Here is a 23,900-nt window from a genome sequence, read left to right as displayed (position 1 = left end):
TGTGTGTGTGTGTGTGTGTGTGTGTGTGTGTGTGTGTGTGTGTGTGTTTAAATTTTGTATAATTGTCTGAAGTTGGTGAAGGATAAATACTTTTTAATACAAACTTGGTAATGTCTTCAGAGTTGTTTCTCATTAGTGTAAAAATGCAGCCGCTTTGTGGTTCTGCTGGCATCTCTAGGGTTAAACAAAAGTCTCCCTGTGTGCGGTGGCCAACAGGGGCCAAGGGAGCATCCACCCTCTGGGGCTGTGTTCCTGGTGGTCAGATGTCAAGCAGCGCCTTACATCACCCTGTACTTACCCTGCTCTGGGATTTCCAGCCTCACCACCGCCCAAGCTTTGAAAGAGGAAATTAAACCTCTCTCAAGCAGTCTTGTGAGAATAACAGGTTTTTGCCCCGTAAGTGACTTGGTTTTGTGGTGTTTATCCGTGGGCGGGAGGGGGTAAAGAAGACCCTTTCAAACAGTCTTCGCTAATGGAGTGCTTTAAAATCAACCTATTTACAGGGAGAGGGGATCATAGGGAAAACTTGGAGAAAACTGAATGGTGTCAAGAAAAACCACCACCACCCATAACCCCAGATAGAACCTCTGGGTGGGCGTTGTAATGTATTTATTTAACTTGGAAAAGCATGCAATCAATGTTGGGGGCGTGTCTCCCCAATCGGGGCACTGTACGTACAGTTCTGCAACCGTTTTACTACTGGTGTTTTCCACCCACCCGTTGGGGGAAACAAGGTCCCCTTCCTCCTCATCTCCCCACTACCCGCCCGGGCCCAACCGGCCAGGCCCCCACGACACCGCGGGTCCTCTACCCGCGCAAAGCGCCGCGCTGGACCCCGGCCGGGGCGGGGCCCAAGAAGGGGGCGGGGCCTCGTCTCACCCCGCCCCTCCAGTACCCGGAAGCTGCCACCGCGCGGGGCGGGGAGGACCCGCCGGCGCTTTGGGGCGCTGGTACTGGGGCGCTTGCCCGGCGGCTGCCGCCGTCCCCCAAGCGCCTTCCCGGCTCCCGGCGCGGCGATGCCGCGGAGCCTGCGGAGCTGGCTGGGCGGCTGCCTCCTGATGTCAGGTGAGGGGTCCGCGGGGAGGGGGCGCCGGCCGGTCGGTGCGCCGCGGGCCTCCGGGGCTCCCGGCCGCGGAGCGGCCCGACGTGCGCTTGGGAACTGGAGGCCGAGCTATGACGCCGGCAGCGATGGCCCCAGGGCGACCCCTGAGCGGACCCCATAGGCGCGCTGGAAGTGATCAGGTGCCGGGTCCGGCCACCAGGGCCTCCCGTTCAGTCCTCAGCACCCCAGCATCTGAGCTCTGCCCCTCAGCTCCACAGCTCTGTGCCTTCGGAGTTCTAAATCCACTGAAACTTTTTCTGCCCTCCTCTTAATTTCCTGCCCGGGTTCAGACAACGATGGACCCCTCCTTCCTTTCTGATGAACTCCTCCCCGGCCTTCTAGGATACTACAGTCTCCCGGTTTTCCGTCTACCTCTCAGGCTGTTTCTACCTAGGATCCCCTACCTTTGCCAGATCTCTATATAGCCCAGTTCTTGCCCAGGCCCTCCACCCTCCCCTCAACGCTATCCCTGTAGGGGATACCAGCAGAACCCTGGCATTAAATACCAGCTATAGGCCCGTGACTCAAGTGTGAATCTCTGTTGGCACCCTTAGGTGATGGGCCGGTGGTGGTTTATCATACTCTTCTGTCTCCTTTGGTGTATATTTGATATTTTCTATTAAACAGTTTAAAAATGATTTCTGCCTTTAGCCCAGATCACTCCTTTCTGTGCCAGGCTCCTTTCTCCAGATTTCTGGGGCATTCCTGTGTGCGCATCTCTCCCGCATCTCAACCCTAATGCAGCTAAAATGGGACTGTTGATGTCCTTGCCCCCAACCCCAGTCAGGGCGTCAGATGCTTAAGCCAGGAATGAATATTAACTTCTCCACACCAAATATATCAGCAAGTCTAGAGTCTGAACCTCTGGAAATATATCTAAAATCCAGCTACCCACCCCCACACACCTTTCTCCCACCACCCAAATCCTGGTCACCCCCATGTGTCCCCATTTCACTCTTGCTGTCTGCCCCACCCCCAGCCCCCAAACCCCCTGGCCGTTCTTCAGATAAAGTCCAGACTCCTCAGTACAGCTAATGTGTGCCTCTTTTTCCTTCACCCACATGCCCATTTGAAGACATGGAGCCCGAGGGGAGACCCGAGTGTTGGGTATGGTCATTTACTTGTGCAGCTTTTTTGAGGCACAAAGATGTAAACTTTTTCCTTTTATTTTTACAGCATTAGGAATGGTGCCACCTCCTGAAAACGTCAGAATGAAGTCAGTTAATTTCAAGAACATTCTACAGTGGGAGTTGCCTGCTTTTCCCAAAGGGAATCTGACTTTCACAGCTCAGTACCAAAGGTGAGTCTGGGGTGCTCGTGGCAGGAAGGTCCTGAGCTGGTCACTGGGCCAGACCACAGCAGAGGGTCTGACTGCTGTCAGTCACCCGCATGACCATGGTAGCCCACAGGGAACTTCCCTGCTGACCTTTTTCTTTCTGTCCAGGAAATTCTTGTGAAAGTTCTGCTCTCTGAAGAGAAAATCAAGTCTTTTTTACTTTTTCTCGTTGAGGTGGTTGATCGTTTGACAACCGCAGGGCCACTGGTAGATACAGACATTTGATCATGTGGCTGTGGATGTCATTGGCCATACTGGTAGCCTGTTGCAACACAAGCATATTGGGTTTGTCACAATTGATGTTTCTTAAGAGAAAAAAATGTCACTGAGATCATCTCCACTTGTAAGAGCTGGATTGCTCGAAGTCAATGATTTGCAAGTGAGAGCCAGCCAGGAAAACTGAGGTATGCAAAACAGGAAGGCCCTTGCCAGGGGCACCTGGGTGGCTCAATCATTAAGCATCTGCCTTCGGCTCAGGGCGTGATCCAAGGGTCCTGGGATCGAGCCCCACATCAGGCTTCCTGCTCTGCTGGGAGCCTGCTTCTTCCTCTCCCACTCCCCCTGCTTGTGTTCCCTCTCTGGCTGGCTGTCTCTCTCTCTGTCAAATAAATAAATAAAATATTAAAAAAAAAAAAAAGGCGCTTGCCATGCTACCACCCATCCACTCCAGCAGATTATAACGATACCACCGTGCTGTGGGGTACAGATGAATTGCCTAGTGGGTGCTCGGTTACTCTGTGTTCTGAAATTGAAAGTAAGACAGCCAGTTACTGGCTGTGAAAAGCTCTAGCCTCAGAAAGCAGCGGAGGCTTATGAAGGAACGGTGAGTGTCACCAAGGTGATTATCTCAGTGGTGCTCTGAACTCCCAGTACCTGCCTGCCCTCCCTCAGCAGCTTGCCATCATACACTGCAGGCTGGATGCAGGTGACACAGCTTTATGCCAAGTGCAAACAGCAGCAGGAGGCCAAAGGGTGATGAGCCAACACACCTGCTCCCAATGTGACTCAGAAACATACAAAGATAGACAGTCCCTTCGATGAAGCAGGAGGAAACAGAGGTCCCAGATCCCATTGATCCCACACTCCTTCTCCTCCAGATTTTTTTTTTTTAAGATTTTATTTATTTATTTGCCAGAGAGAGACAGCCACTGAGAGAGGGAACACAAGCAGGGGGAGTGGGAGAGGAAGAAGCAGGCTCCCAGCGGAGGAGCCTGATGCAGGGCTCGATCCCAGGACCCTGGAATCATGCCCTGAGCTGAAGGCAGACGCTTAACGACTGAGCCACCCAGGCGCCCCTCCTCCAGATTTCTTTTACAAACATATCCCAGGCCTGCCGAGGCAGAGAAGACGTAGGAAGATGAATAAGATAGTCTTTGTTGACTTTTTCAGGCACTTTTTAGTTCGAAATAATGCCCCGCTAACAGAATGTTTTAAGGTTTCAAGTACAGTGCAAAGAACTTCCAAATAGCTTATGTCCAGATTCACCAAATTTTAAAGTTTGCCACGTTTCCTTTGTCCCTCTTTCTCTGTCTTACATCATGCCCTTTGCCCCTTCATATTTCATGGTGAATTTCCTAAGAGCAAGGGTAATCTTTTACATCACCACCTGTAGCTGTCGAGGTTGGCAGCTTTAACGTTGGGGCAGGACTTTCGTCTAACCTGCGGTCCTTAGTCCAGTCTGGACAGTTTTCTCAAGGATTGGGGACAGATGACTCTGCCACTCAGTTTTCCCTGCTGTGTATTTTCTACTACTGATGAGGTTTGATAATCTCATGTCTGTTTCTGCAGTCTTGACAGCTCTAGAGCCTTCGCTGTGCAAAATTAACCTCTCTCTCTCTCTCTCCCCACCCCGAGTTTATTCTTTGTTATTCCATTCTGGGTCCTTGTAGTAGAGACATTTGGTTGGGATGTTCATCTTGTAAGTTCGAGTTCCCAGTGGCTTCTTGTGAAAGATGTGTTTCGAATTCAGCTTGAGAGATTGGGTAACACACACTCTTCTAGGTGTGCGTGGGGTAGGGGTGACCAGAAGCTGACTTCGGAAGATGACATGGTGATTTGAATATGGAAATGTCTTTGCAAATGAGATGTACATATGGGGATTGGGTTATATGACTATTTAACGGGGAGAAAAATATTTTTAAATGCCATAAAAATGAGCTGGGGAGAGAGGAGTTATTGCAAAACAGCTTTTGGAATATTCCATGTTCCAGTCAGTTGATACGTTAGTTTAAATGAAGGAAGTGGCCTCATGTGGGAAAGCCCACTTCATGCCGCGACCGCTGGAGTCTCTAAGTGGTGGGATGTTAGGCAGCCCAGGAAGAGTTGATTGGTGAACGTTTGTGGTACAGGACGTGAAAAGAGCAGACTGTAGAATAGTGGGGCAAGACAGGTGAAAACACTTCCCGCCCTGCCTGACACCTAAGTGCTTGACAAGTGGGCTGTTACTATTTTTATCACCATCACCTTCTTTGTCACCTCTAGGGGCAGCCAGATCAGAGGAAGTACACTGAGGGACCAGTCAGACAAAATCCTCCCCTTTGGCCAGGCAGGAGTCTGGGTTTCCTCGGTCAGGTGGAGCTGATTACACCCCTCAGGTGGTCATCAGGTGCAGTCACATGCACCTGTCCTTCTTCCCAGACATCCTTTTCCTTCTTCGACTTCACATTTCTGCCACCCTCCCTTCAAGGGTGAGTGGCAGGGCTCGAGCTCTGTTTTAAACGCATTGCATAAAACAAATCTGTGTAAGAACGAACCGTTGTATAGTTTTTCCAGAGTAATAGCAGTCATTTATAGGATGCTGTTTGAAATTCTTGTAATAGACCGATTTTGGCTAACCTGTGTATATCAGTATTCACAGACTGTGTCCCTCTGCTATCATAAATACCATAATCAAGGAGGAAAGCTTTCTTGGTCAAATATATTGAGGACTCAACCCCATTTCGGAGAGGCACACGCTCCTTGAGCTGTGAAAGTCGCTGAGGGAGTTCTGCTACGAAGACAGACACCTCTTCGTGTTTAACCTAGTTTCTGCCCCAAATCATTTGACCATGGGACGGATTTTTTTTTTTAAGATTTTATTTATTTATTTATTGGAGAGAGAGAGGGAGAAGCAGACTCCCCGCTGAGCAGAGAGCCCAATGCAGGACTCGATCCCAGGACCCCGGGATCCTGACCCAAACCGGAGGCAGACGCTTAACCGACTGAGCCACCCAGGGACAGATTATTTTTGAAACGGCTTATAATATCTCAAGAATCACTGAAGTCCCGTGGAGCACAGTTTGGGAAATGCTCATATAAAGGATGCATGCTGTTCATCAAAAGTGGTGATTAAGAATTCGGTTTGTTTTTCTCGCGTTATCCTCCATTATCCTTTGGTAGTAGGGATTAATGAAGCACCAGTCAGCCCCAGAGAGACTCAAGTGAGAACTTTCATGGTTTTGTTTTTCTGATTTTACAGTTACAGGAAATTCCAAGATATGTGCACAAGCACTGCCTTGACGGAATGTGATTTCTCAAGTCTTTCCAAGTATGGTGATCACACCTTGAGAGTCAGGGCCGAATCTGCAGATGAGCATTCAGACTGGGTAAACGTCACCTTCTGTCCTGTGGATGACAGTAAGCCGCTTTGTTTTCCATTTCATTGTAATGCCGTCATCGTGCCTTGGTTTTCTCTCCCCGTGGGGTAGCCTGGTCAGGGAGGATTCTTTGAGCACCCACAGAGTGGGTGGCCTGGCACAAGGAGCTTAGGGACTATAATTAGCAATGTAATGGCCGGACAGAAGTCTGTGGGAGAAACAGGAAGGAATGGTCCTAAATTAATACAACAATTAAATATAAATCTATTAACGTTAATGCCTTGTGGGTAAAGAATGAGTTGAAGCCAGAGTTGTTAATGAGAAGAACTGGACGGATGAATGTAGTACATTTTCTGGGAGGAAGTCAGTTTGGAGTTAGGACGGAAAGAAATGTGACATGACAGGCAGACGAATACAGGTTGTTCGAGGCAGGTGTGGAGACAGGAAGCCCAGATGCAGACAGCCAGCCTGCCCAGAACGAAGGACAGAGCAATGGATTTGGCTTATGGCAGATGCGTTGGGTCAGGCTGACTGGTAAGCATCCAAAAGAATGTTCCCAGGTTAGATCTGGGGGGTCCTGGGGACTCACCAGAGGTCATGAGGTGAACATAATTGGAACATCAGGAATCGGAAACTAATTAAATCACCTTATAGGAACTGAGACAGTAAGAGGATAAGGGGTGACAACAACCTCATGAACAAGACTCCAGTGCAGCCTTCCAAGGAGAAGCTCGAGGGAAGCGTTGGAAGGATTGTGTCTGTGTGGGATGGGGTCTTTATACCGCTCCCTGCTCTGGACCCCCACGGCTCCCACAATTCCACCTTCCCCAGTGCCTAACGCAGCTAGGATACCCTTCTGCTCTTTCCCAATTCTGTCCCAGGCTGGGATAACAAAACTCTTATTGCTGGAGTAGAAATTATCAAAGTTATATTATCTTTTCTAAAGGTATCTTTATAAAAGCTAAGAAAAATCAACATTAAAAAAATACAAGCAGCTTAACAGTAGTCAAGTTTCCAAAACAGGACAGGTCTCTGCTCCTGTAATTGCTAACTGACTTACCAGGTCCCTACTGGTTCCAATTCCTGTGTTGGGCCCATCTGCGGAAATTCCCTTTAGAAATTAATACAGAATAGATAAGCAGCTTGCCCAAAGGTCATACAGATAAGGAGTGGCCCAGCAAGGATTCAGAGCAGGCCGGTGTTCGTGCACTTAGCAACAGCTAAGTTCTTGAAGTGTATATGACAGGAAAGTGCTGCAAGAAGTCCCATTGAATCTGTTTATACTTGCTTTGAAAAGATATCTAATAAATTTTCTTATCTGGTTTTTAGCTACCAGCAGATAAAGACAAGGTAAAATGCCGGAAGCAGGCCCATTAACAGCTTCAAAAAAAAAAGAAAATAAATAAATAACTGCAGTCAGAGAAGAAAACAGGATGTAACTCAAACAGCACAGTCGCCCAGGGATGTTTATTATTCACTGTGCAGTTATTATTAAGCACTACTATACGCCAGGCACATTCTTAGTGCAGAAGCTATAATAACAGGACAAAATCCCAGCCCTCAGGAAGCATGTACTCTAATGGGGGAAGACAGATAAACAAGTAGATACATATTTTATGACAGATGTGACTGTGGCTCTCGAGAAAAGAAAGCAAGTTCTGGGGCAGGATGTCTTGGGATATGTGTTTCTATGGGGTGGTAAAAGAGTCTCTCTGAGGAGGTGACATTTGAACCAAGACCTAAACAAAGCGAAGGGGCTAGCCATGTGAGTATCCAATAAAAGAGCATTTGGGCAGAAACAGCTTTAGCCTTTGTTGGACAGTGTGTATGATTAATTATGTATGTTAGGCACTAAAAGTAGTAGAAATACCATCTGTAGCTTCAAACCCAGCAAAGGAAATAAAGAAAATTCAACCCAAAATCTTTATAGAAAACACAAAATTATATAGTTGGAATAATTACAAATATATCAGAAATCACAATAAACATAAATGGACTACACTTGATTAATAAAACAAAAGGCTATCAGATTTTTCTAAAGAAAAAAAATCCAACTACCCTCCTTGACCACATCAGTCCATGTCGTAGCAAGCTTACATCAAAGAGCAGGGTCCTTCAGTCGACCAGTTGGTCTGCACAGTTATGGACAATAAATGTTGATTTTTTTAAATGTGAGTTTGACTGTCATTTTGCTTTGTTCTCTTCCTCTTAGCCATGATTGGACCACCTGGGATACAAGTAGAAGCACTTGCTAATTCTTTACATATGCGTTTCTTAGCCCCTAAAATTGAGAATGAACCTGAAACATGGACCATGAGGAATATTTATAACTCATGGGTTTATAATATGCAATATTGGAAAAATGGTTCCGATGAAAAGGTAAGCTCAGCACATCATATGCATTTCAGATGTCGACTCCCCTTCTTTGCCAGTGTTAGTCTGAGGCCATGACGATGGAGAAAGGAGGCTAAGAGGCCATCCAGTCAGGGTCTTGCCAGGTGGTAGCACCTTATGGTCCAGAGGATCTAAGGCCAGGTCCCCTGAGGCCAGAAGCTTCCCAGTCTGAGGGATACCTGGTATTTGGCTCATGCTTCCCAGGCCCCAGTAGACATGCGTAGAGCAGACTTCCAGGGAGATAGCACAGTGAGAGCAGGCCTTTCTGTCCCTGAAGGGAAGTTGCAGGAGAGGGTAGGTAGAGCTGACTCCACAGTTGGCTGGCGGAAGTTGCAGTCAGCTGAGTCAGGTGACAGACTGCGTGACTGCTGTTTTATGGTATGAACCCCTGTGCCCCAGGTACACCACGGAGTAGTCAAGTCCATGATCAGCGCAGCCCCGCCCCTGGATGCTAGATGAACGGTGTCACATTTTACCTGTCAGACCCCACTTTTCGCCATTGCTCTCACCATCCTCTTCAGGGGACGGTTCCTTTAAAAACATGAGCCAGGAGTCTGACCTGGTTGGAATGTTGCTCCTGTCCCTGTGACTCTAGTCACATTCTCAACCTCAGCTTCCTCACATCTACAAGATGGGCATAATAACCCACTTCATGGCGCGCCTGGGGGGCTCCGTCAGTTAAGCGTCCAACTCTTGGTTTCAGCTCAGGTCATGATCTCAGGGTCGTGGGATCGAGCCCCACATTGAGCTCCACACTCAGCACAGAGTCTGATTGAGATTCTCTCTCCCCCCTCCCCCTCCCCCCATGTGCACATACACTCTCTCTTTCTCTCTCTAAAATAAATAAATAAGTAAATAAAATCTTCAAAAAAAACCCCACTTTATATAACAAAGTGGGGACGATAACCTACTTCACAGATTATGGGGGAGTTTAATGACATGATGAAAAAAATAAACTTGTCCTATTATGTGAACAAAGTGTGTGGTTGATACATGGGGCTTTCCTTCCCCTTATGTAGACATAATAAGGCTATTTTCATTCATCTGTGGTCAAGGTTTTCCTTATACTTAGTGCTTCCAAGCTGAATGCCATTTGTGGTCCTAAACTGACTTACAAATATGTTATGTAAGTTAGCTTACATATATGTTATCTCCTCTATAGAAAATGTTGGTTCTGTCACTTACATCTCAAGAGTTTGGGAGGAAAGGGTCACCCATGTGTGTTGTCCTAGGAGCGATGTAATTGAGTGTATATGTACATACCGCACAGGCCCTCGAAATCTCAAGCTCATTTTTTCTCCCGAAAATCCTCCATTAAATGATGTAGGATATCAGTCTTCTTCATAGAATAGATGATTTTGCTTATCGTCCAGGCCCCAGGAGATGTGAGCCTAGAAAGGATACAGAATGATGAGGTTTTACAGTCGCTTACCAAATGCAGGCATCCCCGCTAAGCTCTGGGATGCAAAGGTAAGACAGGAGTGACCCACTCAAGGACTTAGCAGCCGACTTTTCTCTAGGATCCGTTTCCACGGCCTGCACACCTGAGTGCCTCCTGCACCAAGCATGAAACTCAACCCCCAGTTTATCTTTAGCTTCTTATCTAGAATGTGCCCACAGGATAAGCATGTGGTGACACATCTGTCCTGTCGCTTCTGCCTGCTATGTGGAAGCCTTTGGTGTGACATGCCACGTGTTGGAAAGGCTGCCTGCTCCCCAGGTCCTCCCTCACACGTGTCTGCAAAATCACCAGGACCGGTTTATGCGCGTTCTAGACTGAATGTGTGTGGCCCCCACCAGATTCACGTGTGGAAACCTAATCCCCAATGTGAAGGTGTTAGGAGGTGGGGCCCTTGGAATTAGCGGCCTTGTAAAAGGGACCCCAGAGAGGGACCTCCCTCGGCAGGCCCTTCTGCCCTGTGATGAGGACACAGCGTGAAGACGGCTGGCTCAGAATCAGGAAGCAGCCCTCCCCAGACCCCAAATCTTCCGGTGCCTTGGCCTTGGACTCCTCAGCCTTGAGAACCATGAGAAATACACGTTGGTTGTTTAGAAGCTGCCTACTCTGTGGTGTTCTGTTATAGCGGCCTGCAAGGAATAAGACAATACGGTTCCCTTCCAGAAGGCAGTGTTGAAAGGCTGCCATATCGGGTTCCTAAACTCATAGCATAAAAGGCTTCGGGAAATTCTGTTTCTTCCTGATGGGAGAATGTGAGCAGAGAAAGCCAGAAATTGCCCGGGTGTAAAAGTCGGCTAGAAAAAGCAATCAGAGGGGGACTTGAGAGGGCCCTTTCATGTCTGTCCTTCCCTGCCTGCCGCTGTGGGTCAGCCCTGAGTTTAATCTCTGATAACCTACCATTGCAAGGTTTTCGGGGTATTGGATTTCTAGGAAAGCAAGCCAGGATTTATTATTTTTAATTATTGGAAGTTATATTGTACTCTTCATGTGTAGTCAATGGTATAATCTAATTCTTGTCGTCAGTGAGCTTGGCTTTCTCCCGCAATAAAGGAATAAAGACAAGCTGTCGACAAACCCGACGCCAAAAGAAAAATAACCAATTACTAAAGTAAAAAAAAAAAAAAAGTTTGTGCTCGCTTTCTATTGGAGTTCCTATTCACCTCACACATTTTTTTTCAAGATTTTGTTTATTTATTTGACAGAGCAGGAGCAGGGGAAGCAGCCTAGGAAGAGGGAGAAGCAGGCTCCCCTGCTGAGCAGGGAACCCAATGCAGGGCTCCATGCGGGGCTCGATCCCAGGACCCCGGGACAATGACCTGAGCTGGAGGCAGACACTTAACCGACTGAGCCACCCAGGCGCCCCTCTCATAGCACATTTTAAATAGGACCCTTCTATCAGGAAATAGAACCATGATGGAAATGTGCATGGCATATACTCTTCTAGTTACCCTTCCTTCGCCGGAAACTGTTTTGGTTTCCCAAACTCAGGAATCTATCATCCGTGAGGATGGCTTACGCTCCCTCGAAGCCGGGTCAGGGAGGCCAGCCGCTGCCGGATGAGGGCATTTCAGGTGCTCACTCGGAGGAGCAATTCTAAGGAGATCCCTGGGCCGCCAGGGTCAGAAATCGGCTCTTAGAAGGAAAATCACACGGCCTCTCGCTCTAAAGGACCCGTGTCACAGTTCTGGGGCTGCTCTACCAAAGCCCCACAAACCCAACAGGAGTGTGTTGTCCCAAGGTTCTGGAGGCTCGGAAGCCGAGATCCAGGGCTCGGCAGTGATAGTCTTCCGAGGGCCATGAGGAAGAATGTGTTCCATGCTTCTCTCCTAGCTCCCGATTGCCTGTAGAACCAACAACCCTGTCTCCGCCTCATCTTTCCGTGGCGTGTGCATGTCCGCGTCCAAATTTCCTCTTCTTCCAAGGACACCAGTCCTGTTGGACTAGGGCTCGTCCTAATGAGCCCATTTTAACGTGATTACCTCCAGCTACAACTCACTTTCCAAGATACTGAGGGTTAGGGCTTCAGCAGATGAACTGGGGGGGAGGAGGGGACACAATTCAGCCCATACAACCTAATTCCTTTCAAAAAGGGAGTAGGAGGGTTTGTATGGCGTCTAAACTAGAGAATTCAGGAAACGCAGTGGTTTGTCAGAAACACTCAGCTCTTGCCCCGCGCCGTAACATGCTCTCAGGGTCCCCGGAGATGCACTGGGAGGAACACATGCTTCCTTCAGCTTCCTGTTTTGAGCCCAAAGTAAAGATCATAACTGGTAAGGAAGGGGGGGAGCGGAGAAGATGGTGTCCCCTTCACGGCTGAGGCCTGTTTTTCTTTTTGTCTTCGTTCCTAGTGGCCGATGACCTGTCAATATGACTTTGAGGTCCTCAGGGATCTTGAGCCGTGGACCACGTACTGTGTTCGAGTTCAAGGGTTCCTTCCGGATCGGAACAAAACCGGGGAATGGAGCAAGCCCATGTGCGAGCCGACAGCCGACGATGGTGAGTCTTGACACGCACGCTCTGTGATTCTGGCTCCTCCGAGCCTTTCAGATTGCTTTCTAGACGCCCACCGAGTGTTCGCGTTGGAAGGTCCCTTAGACATGAACACGTCCGGCTCCAGCTGCAAAAGCCAGGTCAGCTCCGACCGATCACCTTGCTGCTGGAAGGAGACGACCCCCTTCCAAGCCAGCGCATTCCCTCTTAGACCAAAGGGATGGATGGACGCGTTTTCCGTTCATCGGGCTCAGCCTCCTCATGCCCCCCCGCCCCCCGCGCTGTGCTCCTTCTGACCTCTCAGGCCTCCTGAGACAAGTCTTCTCAGCCCAGCAAGGTGAGCCCTGCCACACTGCTCAGAAGCCTGCCCTCCCTGGGCTGCCTGTCTCCACCCACCTCAGACACACGAGGGAGAGCTTAGAGACCTTGATCCCTGTACCCGCCCCCGAGGACTACTTGTCTCAGCTTCCAAGACCTCCGCACAGTCACTCACAGTGCTCCCTATTTCTTAAGAAAAAGAGAGAGGGAAGGAGGGGAGGAGGGAAGGAAGACAAGAGAGAGGAGGGGAAGAGTATCGTTGGCCAGGACACTGTGGTCATTTACATACAGACACACTGCATTTGCATACGGGGTGACACAGACTTGCCGCCTGGACGTCTGCACACAAACGACAGGCCTTTTTATTATTTAAAGACATCGCTGCAAGGCTCGGCCAGCTTAGACCGTGGAAGGAGGAATACACGCAGGTCCACTCCCAGCCATTTTCATTGACCGAGGCCCTCCTGGAAGCGAGGCACTGATCTGGGGGCTGCAGAAGTACAGAGGAGAGTAATAATGAATTCCCTCCAGAGAGAACAAAGCTTTTCATCCTCTGTGTCACAGGGCAGTTCGGGGATAATTGCCATGCTCCAATCTCATTGATTCATCATTTCTGCTTAGCAAGCTCCTGAGTGTTGCTTTTTGTCATTGAACGTGTTTCTCGCCCAGTGTGGCTTCGTCTCGTCTCATTTGCCACAAAGAGCTTTAGGATCTTGACCCATTTGTTGCTTAACCTGTCGGTGCATTCCCGGATGCCCCCTCCTTGAGACTGCTCACCGCTTACTTGCTGCTCACTGACCCGTCGGCAGAGAGCGGACTGTTATATAAGCTGTGTTGGTTTTTTTGTCCCCAACGTCACTGTAAACGTAAATGTAAAACACTGGTAAATACCAGCTAAAATGGACACACCCAGTGCCAAGTGCAATGCTGTCTCAGCCGTGCTCCTGACGATTTACGAGTAAAATAAAAGCCCCGTAATCAGGTGTGCTCGGAAATGATGGGGCCCCTTCAGAAAAATCACCCTGTATGTGAGCACTGTGAGCATATCTGATCTTTCAACACCCTTTCTGGGGAGTAGCGTTCCAAGGAACACAGCCTGGGAAAAACCAGCCCATCATACGCCATAATTTAGCAACTAAGCACCCTGTCCAAAAAAAGGAAAGGCAGCCACTTGGAGCTCATTTTTTCTAGGTGCCTTAATGTAGTTTTCGGTTATCATCCTTATCCTTTTTATGTGTTGGTAATTAGCCACTTAATTATCCGTTCTGGGATGTTTGTTATTTTTTCTGGAGATCAGCATCAAGGTCACTGGCCTGGAATTTCTTCAATCTTGTTACTGTTATTGCTTCCTTGTTTTGTAAACGCACAAATTGTTTGCCTGAACCCAGGATTCTTTCCCGTCTCCCAGGCACATGAGCTTTGCGGTTGGAGTAGCAAAGTTTTTCTCAGGGCTACAGAGCCGCATAGAAAATGAAAGTCCTGCTGTCTTCGACGGAGAACGCTCCGTCGTTCTCTTTTTCTGTGTCCCCAGTTAGTTCAGTGCCTCGCATCAGCTGGGAGCCCGAGGTCAGTGCCCCAGGGGACCTGCCTGTGACAGCTGGCTGAGCCTCTCTGCAGTGCCTTTCAATAACGAAAAGCCTTCCCTTCGTGGGCTGCAAGTTATTTTCTAGGCCACATGTTCTTGCTACAGACTTTTTCTGTTTTTTTCTCATTTTATTCCTCTCTTGAAACATTTTTACTTGAATCAGAATTCTGTACCTTGAGAGCCCCCATTCTGCTTGAGTCACTAAAATCCCTGGCCTTAGAATTATCCTTCTCTTGGGGCACCTAGGTGGCTCAGTCGGTTGGGTGTCCGACTCTTGGTTTCAGCTCAGGTCATGATCTCGCAGTTGTGGGATCAAGCCCCGCATCAGGCTCTGTGCTCAGCTTGGAGACTTCAGATTCTTTCTCTCTCCCTCCCCTTCTGCCCCTCCCCCTTCTAGCATGCTCTCTCTCGCTCTCAAATAAGTAAATAAATCTTTAAAAAGGAATCATCCTTCTTTTCTCTGAATACCTGTTACCTGCTTTCCCAAAACCTCGAGTATATTTCGGGGTCACCTGGTGTCCTGTCCTTCCCCCGTGAACATAACATGGCACCTGGGACAAGTCCTGCACTGCTCTGTGCCTCAGCCGCCCTGTCTGCAGAATAGGGAGCCCGAGATGGTGGCACCACACGGCAGAGGTCGGAGGAGGACTCAACAGTGCCTGGCACAACATGAGCCCTCAATATGTTAGATATAATGCTTATTAGTAATGACATTCTTAAAATCACATTGTGAGGGATTCCTAAATGTCCTGAGCCCTTTATGGCACGAGACATGCTGTGAGACCTACAATTTGACCTACGAGAGAAGTATTTCAAACATTTTGTCACTATAAACAATGACCCAGGAACTGACAGAACCCAAACATTTTATAAAAGAAAATTATAACCCTTTGAAAACCTGCTTTTGTCAAACATCATGTTAGGTTCGTATAAACATAGCTATCTCATCTGCACCTCACAACCCATTTTTTCCATGAGAGCCTTGTAAGGATCTGCCCCTTTCACAGACCGGGAAATCAAGGTGCAGAGAGGGGGAGTCACTTGCCCACAGTCGCTCGGCTAGTAAATGAACAGGGACGGAGCAGGTTACCTTTCCTGTAATTTGCTGCCCGCGGACTCCTTCCGCAGGTGAGCGCAGGCAGAGAACAGGGAGAGGCAGTCCGCCAGGCCGCGGTCAGGTGGAACTGAAGGAAGTCAGAGAGCTTTCTGCGGAGGGTTCGACTCCTAGATCCTCCCCTAATTCCCAGCCCGTGTGATGCAATAACGCTTTCTCTCTTGGGGTGAGCCACAGAAGCATCCTCGGAATTGACCAGGTGTGCCGATGAAGCATCCTTAAATAAATACGCTGACACCTCCTGGCTGGGTCACAGGGGGTCCAGGCGCTGCCCTCCAGGGGCTCAGCACAGCGTCATCGACAGTGGCGGGCCCGGGGGCTCGGCCAGCAGGGTTTAATCCGTGTTCGCTGGGTGGGGGCCACTCTGTCCAACTCGCTTATCACGTGACCCTGCGTTCACCAAGAAACGACACGCTCGGGTTGGACGTACTGAAAATCTGGGCTGGAGGGCAGCACTCCTCAATTCTAGCAAATAAAGCGAGACTTCACAGGGGGTCTGGGAGGAGGGCCCTTGAGCTCAGCGAGGGCACAGGCCAGAAAGATGATGATGACCACACCACTGCCAGCATGAATGAAAACACAGGGGATGAGGGAGGGAGGGAGGCCTGTCCCAACCCCTGCTCCCCCTGCAAACACCACATGGGTTCAGACATCTAAGGAACATCTGTGGGCCACGTGCTGCTCAGTGCCAGGGGTGGGGACCCCATGCAGCGTGCTTTGGTCTGCCCTGTGCAAGGAGGAGTTGACATTTTCTCCGCAAATAAAATGACTCCCTTCTAAAAGGACTTTCTCTTAAAGGGCAGGGTTCATTGACTTGTCCCCTCTCAGCACCAGATGCTTTGGGGTTTAATCAGGAGGTGGTGCGGGTTGCCAGGCACCGGGCTTTGGGAGGGTGGGTGGCCCCGGGCAACAGGAGAAGGAGCCTGGTGCTGAATGAGGGGAGCCAAGACTACGAATAACCCCGGTCAGAGTTAAAGCCGGGTGTTAGAGCAGTAAAAACATATTTTATTCACTAAGGACTTAACAGGAGGGAAAGAGCTACCTGGGCATTTTAAAGGAAGAACAAGGGAGGGGCAGAGAAGAGAGATTCGGGAAAGTGACACATCGCAAAACAGGTGACAGGGTGGGTCAGTGTCCGTGCAGTTCAGCCATCTGCGTCTACGGCCAACTGGCGTTTCTCAAGTCTGGCTTCCCCTTCCCGCCGAGGCTGGGGGACAGGGGCCCTCCTTCGTGAAGACTGCAATTTAGAGGAATGGCTTGCAGGTCCTTGAGAGAGGCAGCTGTGGGTTTTAGGACATACATGTGCATCTCGACGGGGCGGAGGAAGGAGTCACAGGCGTAAGCGTTTGATAGCAAGAGCTCTAAGAAAGGAAGGCCAGGTGTTGGCGGAAGAAACGGATAAGTTCTTTAGGCAGCCTTGAGTGTTTCCAGACGGAAACCCACGGCAGGTGCTGGGTCGTGCCAGCTGCGTGGCCTTACACCACTAGAAGCTACAACCGGAGTGTGGGCAGGTGTGTGAGTGCCGGGGGCTCGCGTGGTGTTGTCATGCCAAGAGCTTTTGCCCTTCTCAGGACAAAGCACCGCAGTGCGCGTGTGTACTTGGGGCCCTGGGGTCCCATTCCCTCCTTCGAGGCTTCTCCAGCACGCGCAGGCGCATTGCTCATTGCTCAGAGTTCCTGCTTATCGTTCTCATCGTGTATGTCAGCAGTTGTGCCAGAAACCAAAGCTGGAAAAAGATGGGAAGGGGGGGCACTTGCCAGAAACCCCTGGATCCTAGAGCGGGTGACCCACGTTTCCTCCTCACCCCTCCCGAGATGAGCATGCGACCCCGTTTGCGGGGATTCCCGCTGGATTGCCACGGTGACCGAGTGTGGAGGTGGGGGTGACCCCGCGTGTGCTTGACCGGAGCCTAACGCAGCCCGCTGTCCCCCACAGAGACGGCCCCGTCCTGGACTGTCGCCGTGGTCCTGGCGGCGTCGGTGTGCGCGGCCTTCCTGCTGCTCGGCTGCTCGGCCCTGCTGTGGTATCTGTACCAGAAGACCAAGCACACTTTCTCCCCTGGTAACTGCCTGCCACAGCACCTGAAAGAGGTAGGCCTGGGCCGGCCGGGGTGCACCAGCAAGCCCTGACCGGAAGGGCTTCTCCTTTTAAGTCAGGGCCAGCCGATGCCACACGGTGGGCTTTCCTGGAGGGTGACCCCCTTCTGCGTGCGCGTGTCCCCTGGGCCCAGCTTCAGGAGGCAAAGCCCTCCCTCCAACCCGGACTTCGTTCCTTCTCCGACCTTCCCCCCTGAAGCCCCGAGTCGCCAGGGGGCCCTCAGCTGGGGCCACAAGGGCCTCCTTCCTGAAGGAGACCTGGGGGGGCCTACCTCAGCCTCCACTCCCATGCACCCCTGATACCACAGCGACCCAGTGGAGCAGGGCCTCTGAGCTGGCCGTTGCGCCCTCTCCCTGGGGAAAGGGACAAGAGCAAGGTTAAGGGCCCCAGCCCCAGCCCCTCCACCACAGCTGGCCTCCAGAACACAAGTGACCCCCGTGGTCTCGTGGCTCTCCTGGCGCCCTGCCAGCCCCTCTCCCCTCGCCCGTGACTAGCCACTGCCCATCTGATTGGGTGACCCAGGCCCTCCTCTCTGAGAAGTCTGGAGTCCCCAGTCACTGGCACCAGAGGCCTGGGCTGCCCTGCGTATCCACGCGCCGTCAGAATTGTGCAGGGGAGACCCTGAGACACCCGAAGACTCCTTTCCTTGCCAGCTATGCTCTTGACATGAAGAGGGGGAGGCCATACTTAAAGTTTACCAGGACTCCTGCTGTGCCCCCAGTAGAAAGGCTGTCCCTCTGGGAACCCTCTAGACCAGCAGTCAGCAAACTTTCCCCTGAACGGCCAGATAGCACAAATGTTTTAGGCCTTGTAAGGCCAAGAGGCAAAATCAAGGTATTATATAGGTACTCATACAACCACTTAAACGCTCTGAAAGCCGTGCTGAATTCCTGGGCTCCCCCGTAGTTTGCTGACCCTACTCTAGACTCACAGAGCCTAAAACTGTGTGCCCAGGGAGTACGACATTCCCCGAGCGGGTGGCTGGGAGCGATGGTAAGCGGGGCCACTCCTGTGTCTGCTTACCCTGTGGTTCCTGGACCCGTGTATTCTAGGCATTGAGGATGCTTCTGGTAGTTGCTGGCACTCTCTGGCATCCCTGGGCTTGCAGACATGTCACCCCAATCCCTGCTTTCATCTTCACATGATGTCCTTCGCGTGTGTGTCTGTGTCCACACTTCCTCTTCTTCTAAGGACACCAGCCATATTGGATTCGAGGCCCACCTGAAGGAGTCATTTTACCTCAGTTACCTCTGTAAAGACACCATCTCCAAATAAGGTCTCATTCTGAGGTGGCAACACTGGATGCGGCCGCGGAGCCCCTCAACTGGAGTTGACGTTGGTTTGAGGAATGATTTGCCATCCCTATCCTAGGGCCTTGGTCGGCACCGCTGAGGTCTGACTGGCCCAGGGCCCCGTGGCGGTCTCGGAGTTCATAAGTGATGCCAAGACACTTGGAGCTGCTGCCCTGGGTCCACACACGTGCCTCTCCCGCAGACTTCCTCGTCCCTGACCTCCAGTCTCCCTTCCTCTGGGTCCCTGACCACCAGCCTCGCCATTAACCTCTGCCTGTGAGTCCACGAGGAGCCCAGTCTTGGCCCACGTTTCTTCCAACACAAGAGGATGACCAGATGCACGGCCCAAAGCTCTGCCCAGTAGAGGGCTTCCTCCTCGCCACTGCCCCTCAGGGGCCCTGGTTCAGCTGCTAGTGCTACCAGAGGCCATTTTGGGTTTGTGCCTGCATGCCACGCCAGCCGCCCTGTGAACCATGTTTGACCTCTTCCTGCTCACTCAGCTGGCCCCCCTATGGTCATGGTGTGAACAAAGGCAAACGTGCTGGTGTGGGGGGGGTGGATGGTGTGAAAGGCTGGGCCCCGTTCATATGCATTCTCTGACCTCGCTGTAGGACCTGGTGGGTCTGACCAGCCTTATGGTGGTTGGTCACTTCTGGGGGGTGTCATCTCCCAGTGTCCTGGACCCACAGGCCCTGTCTCCACTGGCTCCCTATAACATCTAGGAGCTGGTTTTCAAAGAGGGTATAATTCTCTGCTGCATGATGGCCTAGCCTGGCCCGAAAACTGTAGTGACCTGCACTGTGATTCTCCTTTTAGGATTTGCCAGACACTCCAGCCAGCATCTTTTCCCACCACAGACCCTTCAGGGACCCGCCACGTCACACAGCCGGTTCACGTTCAATTGACGTGTCATCATTGGCAGATCGTGCTGGGCTTTCATAGCCCTGCACCAACCCGCCACAAGATGTGGCTAGGACACCCTGCCCCATGGCTCGTACCTTCTGCGGGGCCCTCTCCTGCCTTCGGCAGCTGTCCTGTGTCACTCTATAAATTGTATTCCCAGGGGCAGAACGTGCTGCTTCCAGACCCCCCGAGGCCCACCTAGGATTGTCCTAGTTCTTAGTGCAGTGGGAGGGGTGAGATATGATCATTGCTCCTTTACTTTGGAGAGAATGTCCAACACACCCTACTCCACGGGACCCCTGAAACATCTCGATACGGCAGGTCCCTGAATGTTCACTCAGTGAGTGTCCCGCGCTCTGAAGTGTGTGTGCCCACCAAGGCCTGGCCGCTTCTTTCCCTTCTGGTCCTGCTACCACATTGTCATGATAGCTGATGTCAGGCCTTGTCCCCAGACCACCCAGTCAGCGGCTACAGACCACCCTGGGAAGGCCACAGGCTCGTGGCCAAGGCCCCTCCCTTCTGTATAGCGCAATTTCTGGGACTGCTCTGCTGCGAGCCAGGCCAGCGCCAGTGTTCCCAGAGGCTACGGCACAAGCCCCTCCACGGTGAGGCCTGGTCTGGGCCACACAGCAACCACAGCAGGTGGAAAGGGAGACACGTGACCCCAGGCAAGTGTTTCCGAGCGGCTAGAACCTTTTAACAAAGGTGTTAACCAAGACTGCAGCACCAGAATGAGCCAAAAGGCAGGCCTCTGTGAGCTCTTGAGAGGCAGGAAGAACAAAGAGGGGCAGGCCCATTGTTCAGCATAGAAAGTGTTTTGTAAGTGGAGACCCAGCAGGAGGCAGAACTATTCACTTGCTATTTCTGCTTCTGGCTCGCCATCACAGAGACTATCAGACAGGAAAGGACAGATGGGACTACGTGCTTCCAGGCAAGTCAAAGCCAGAGATGGGCGTAGGAAAGGGGCCATTGGAATGAGCCCCTGCTCGGAGGCTGGAAGACTTTGCAGACCTGCCTGCAGAGCGAGCCCCTGTGATTCATCTGAGAAATGCCGGCAGGTGCTGGAGAAGGGGGGGAAGGGGGAGGACCAAGGAGGTGCCAGGAAACTGCAGACTGGGATCATTGCATCATGAAATTCTCCAGCCATGCCTGATGTAAAGGTCCGCTAACCATGGCCCAAGAATAATTCCGAGTTCTGGGAGACTTACTGGGGATGGAGACTTTGAGTTGAAACCATAAGGAGGTTTACCCAATAGGATATATTGAGTTTCTGTGTGTGTCCCACCCAGAGACCAGCCCGATCCTTGCTGGAAAGTTCTTCTTTCCTGTCCCCTTTCCCTGGAGAATCAAGAATGGCTCTAGTCCATTCTTACGAATCCACTGGACCCGAGGGTTTGGGGAGGTTCCTCCTGCACTCAGTGTCTTCCTTTGCACAACAGAGATCTGGACATAATTCCTCTTGCCCCTCCCCTCCCTTCCATCAGCTGGTGGAGACCCAGGGCGTGGGAGGTGGAAATCCTGACAGGTCCACACCAGGGGCAGTGCTGCTGCCAGCCGCTTAACTTAAGTCCCATCAAAGGGCTGAGTGTGGAGATGACATGAAGCAGATTGTCAGGGGTGAAGCTACGAGTCAACAGTGGAGGGGAGAGGGAAAGCTGCAGAGCTCGGAGACCGTTTCCACCTCATCCTGAACATCAAGAGCATTGGTGGACCTACGAGGAGGGAAAATGGCAAACATGAAGTCAGCAGATGTTCCAGGAAACACACCTGGGTGTCTTTCGTGGTTCAAAGAGCGGCAGAGACCCAAATGGGTAGACTAGGGTTCCCACCCAGAGCCAGCCCCGTCCCCGGGGAGAGACAAACCAATGAGGCCGTTTTCATAAAATGCACTAAACAGAAACATAGCACAAGCCACGTGGGTTTTAAATCAGCTAGTAGCCACGTTTTTTTTTTTTAAGTAAAAAAGAGCAGATGAAATTAACATTTACAATATATATTTTATAAGCCAGTATACACAAAATAATCATTTCAACATGTAATGAGTATTCTTTTTAATTTTGTCCTGGCGAGCCCCAAAGAGGGCCCCACAGCAGCGGCGGGAGATTCTGCTCTGCTCCTTACTCCAAGACACATTCATCCCGGGCCTGCGACGTGCTGCCCCCTAGAGGAGGCGACGCTCGGGCGAGGTTAGTGCCCCAGCATTGGGATTGGTCTAAAAAATCTCCCTCCCAGTTTAAGAGAACCGTCAGAGGGGCACCTGATCGCACTGTCAGACGGTGGTAGGAGGTGCAGATTTGCTGTCGCATTTTTAGAAATTGTGGTAAAACACACAGAACATAAAATTTGCCATCTTGACCATTTTTAAGTGCGTCGTTCAGTGGTATTAAGTGCGTTCACTCTGGGTCACGTTGGTGGGTAACCAGCACCACCATCCATCGCCGGAACTTTTTCATCATGCCAAACGGAATCTGTCCCCATCTGGCCCTCTGCAGCCCCTGGCATCCCATCCTACTTGCTGTCTATGAATTTGACTCTGCTAAGGACCTCGTATCAAGTGGAGTCATACAACATTTGTCCTTTCAGGTCTGGCTTATTCCACTCAGCATCACGTCCTCAAACTTCACCCACGTCGTAGCAGGTGTCAGAAATTCATTCCTTTTTAGGGGCGCCTGGGTGGCTCAGTCGTTAAGCGTCTGCCTTTGGCTCAGGGCGTGATCCCGGAGTTCTGGGATCGAGCCCCACATCAGGCTCCTCCACTGGGAGCCTGCTTCTCCCTCTCCCACTCCCCCTGCCTGTGTTCCCTCTCTCGCTGTCTCTCTCTCTCTCTGTCAAATAAATAAATAAAATCTTTAAAAAAATTCTTTCCTTTTTAAGGCTGAAGAATTTTCCATTGAACGGATAGACCCCATTTGATTTATCCATTCCAGTGCTGACGGACACTTGTGTTGCTCCGACCTTCCGGCTGTCGTGAACAATACTGCCGTGACCATGGGTGTACAAATATTTCTTTTGAGACCCTGCTTCTCAGTTCTTCCGGGCGTATATTCAGAAGTGAAATTGCTGCATTGTGCGGTCATTCTGTTTTTAACTTTTTGAGGAACTCTGGTGCTGTGATTGTCACATGCTTTAAACCAGCCTTCCCCAGCTGGGAGGTCTGTGTAAAATCTGTGTAAGCCCCGAAAAAGCGATGGGAACATTTCGATCCTTAACTTTCTTTTTTCTCTCTCTCTCTCCCACAGTTTTTGGGCCGCCCTCATCACAGTACGCTTCTGCTCTTCTCCTTCCCGCCCTCTGATGAGAATGAAGTCTTTGACAAACTGAGCGTCATTACACAAGTCTCCGAAAGCAGTCGGCAGAATCCTGGTGATGGCTGCACCCCCAGGGCCCCGTCTGGGCAGGGGTCCTCCGAGCTGGTCCCCGAGGAGGGAGCATACTCAGTGGGGTACAGCACCCCCCTCCTTCTCTCGCCTACCTCTGAGGGTCATCAGAGGGGGAAACCACCTGAGCAAAACCCACATCTAGAACTCTCAGATTCCAGGACAACATCTCAACAACCAAAGAGCTAGGCTTTAAAGGCTCGCTTGGCAAACACACTCCACGGTGGGCACGTGCTGCTTTATAAAGGCCTCGATGATTTAAATATATTTATATATATATATTGTTGATCACTTGGGAGTATAATTTTCAGCCTCTTCTGCTCACTAATATAAGGAACAAGTTTTAATTAGAAGAAACAAAAACACTTAAAATGAGGAATAAAAACTGAGATGCTGTAAAATCCAACCAGACAGCCAATAGACAGATCCAAAAACCAGCCTCAAGTCAAAAGTGGTCAGCGAACTTTCTGGATTCTCAGGGATACTTGGACTGGATTTATTTTGCTACCTGTATATGTTTTATATAGTGCTGGTGCTCAATAAAGTTTTATTCTCTATTTAATAATCTGTGTGCGTGAACGGTACTACGTTTGGGTAATTGGCAGCTACTGCATGAGGCTTTCATTTGCCATTTCCGGTGTCTGTTCATCAGGTATTCCTCGGTCCCTTCCTCTGTCACCCAGGAACTGTGCCAGGGGTGAGGGTCTAATGGCATCTGGGAGCGGTCCATCTAGGAAGCTTTGGATTCCACTCATGCACCTACGAGCCTGTGATCCTTCAGTTTCCTCATCTGTACGTGGGAATTAAAAGACCTAAGGATTAGTCATATCCCATGAAAAGCACTGCCCCCAGGGGCCC

The 23,900-nt window shown here is 50.6% G+C and overlaps 1 protein-coding gene across 1 annotated transcript; it reads left to right on the top strand.

The window, feature by feature from the left end:
• Window positions 1-894: 894 nt before the first annotated feature.
• Window positions 895-23,604, top strand: IL10RB (interleukin 10 receptor subunit beta). Its single transcript, XM_040621015.1, has 7 exons — window positions 895-1,065; window positions 2,279-2,402; window positions 5,896-6,053; window positions 8,226-8,392; window positions 12,215-12,362; window positions 17,309-17,463; window positions 22,905-23,604. The coding sequence occupies exons 1-7, from the start codon at window positions 1,017-1,019 to the stop codon at window positions 23,229-23,231; spliced, it is 1,128 nt and encodes a 375-aa protein (XP_040476949.1). The 5' UTR covers window positions 895-1,016; the 3' UTR covers window positions 23,232-23,604.
• The last annotated feature ends 296 nt before the right edge of the window (window positions 23,605-23,900 follow it).

The sequence above is a fragment of the Ursus maritimus genome, unplaced genomic scaffold (assembly GCF_017311325.1).
Source record: "Ursus maritimus isolate PB19 unplaced genomic scaffold, ASM1731132v1 scaffold_4, whole genome shotgun sequence".
Lineage (NCBI taxonomy): Eukaryota > Metazoa > Chordata > Mammalia > Carnivora > Ursidae > Ursus > Ursus maritimus.
This window is presented reverse-complemented; position numbering and strand designations above follow the sequence as displayed.

Coding starts and splice junctions, on each gene's coding strand:
- IL10RB (XM_040621015.1), top strand. CDS start 1,017: ATGCCGCGGAGCCTGCGGAGCTGGCTGGGCGGCTGCCTCCTGATGTCA. Junction 2,403..5,895: donor TTCACAGCTCAGTACCAAAG/GTGAGTCTGGGG, acceptor CTGATTTTACAG/TTACAGGAAATTCCAAGATA. Junction 8,393..12,214: donor AAAATGGTTCCGATGAAAAG/GTAAGCTCAGCA, acceptor CTTCGTTCCTAG/TGGCCGATGACCTGTCAATA.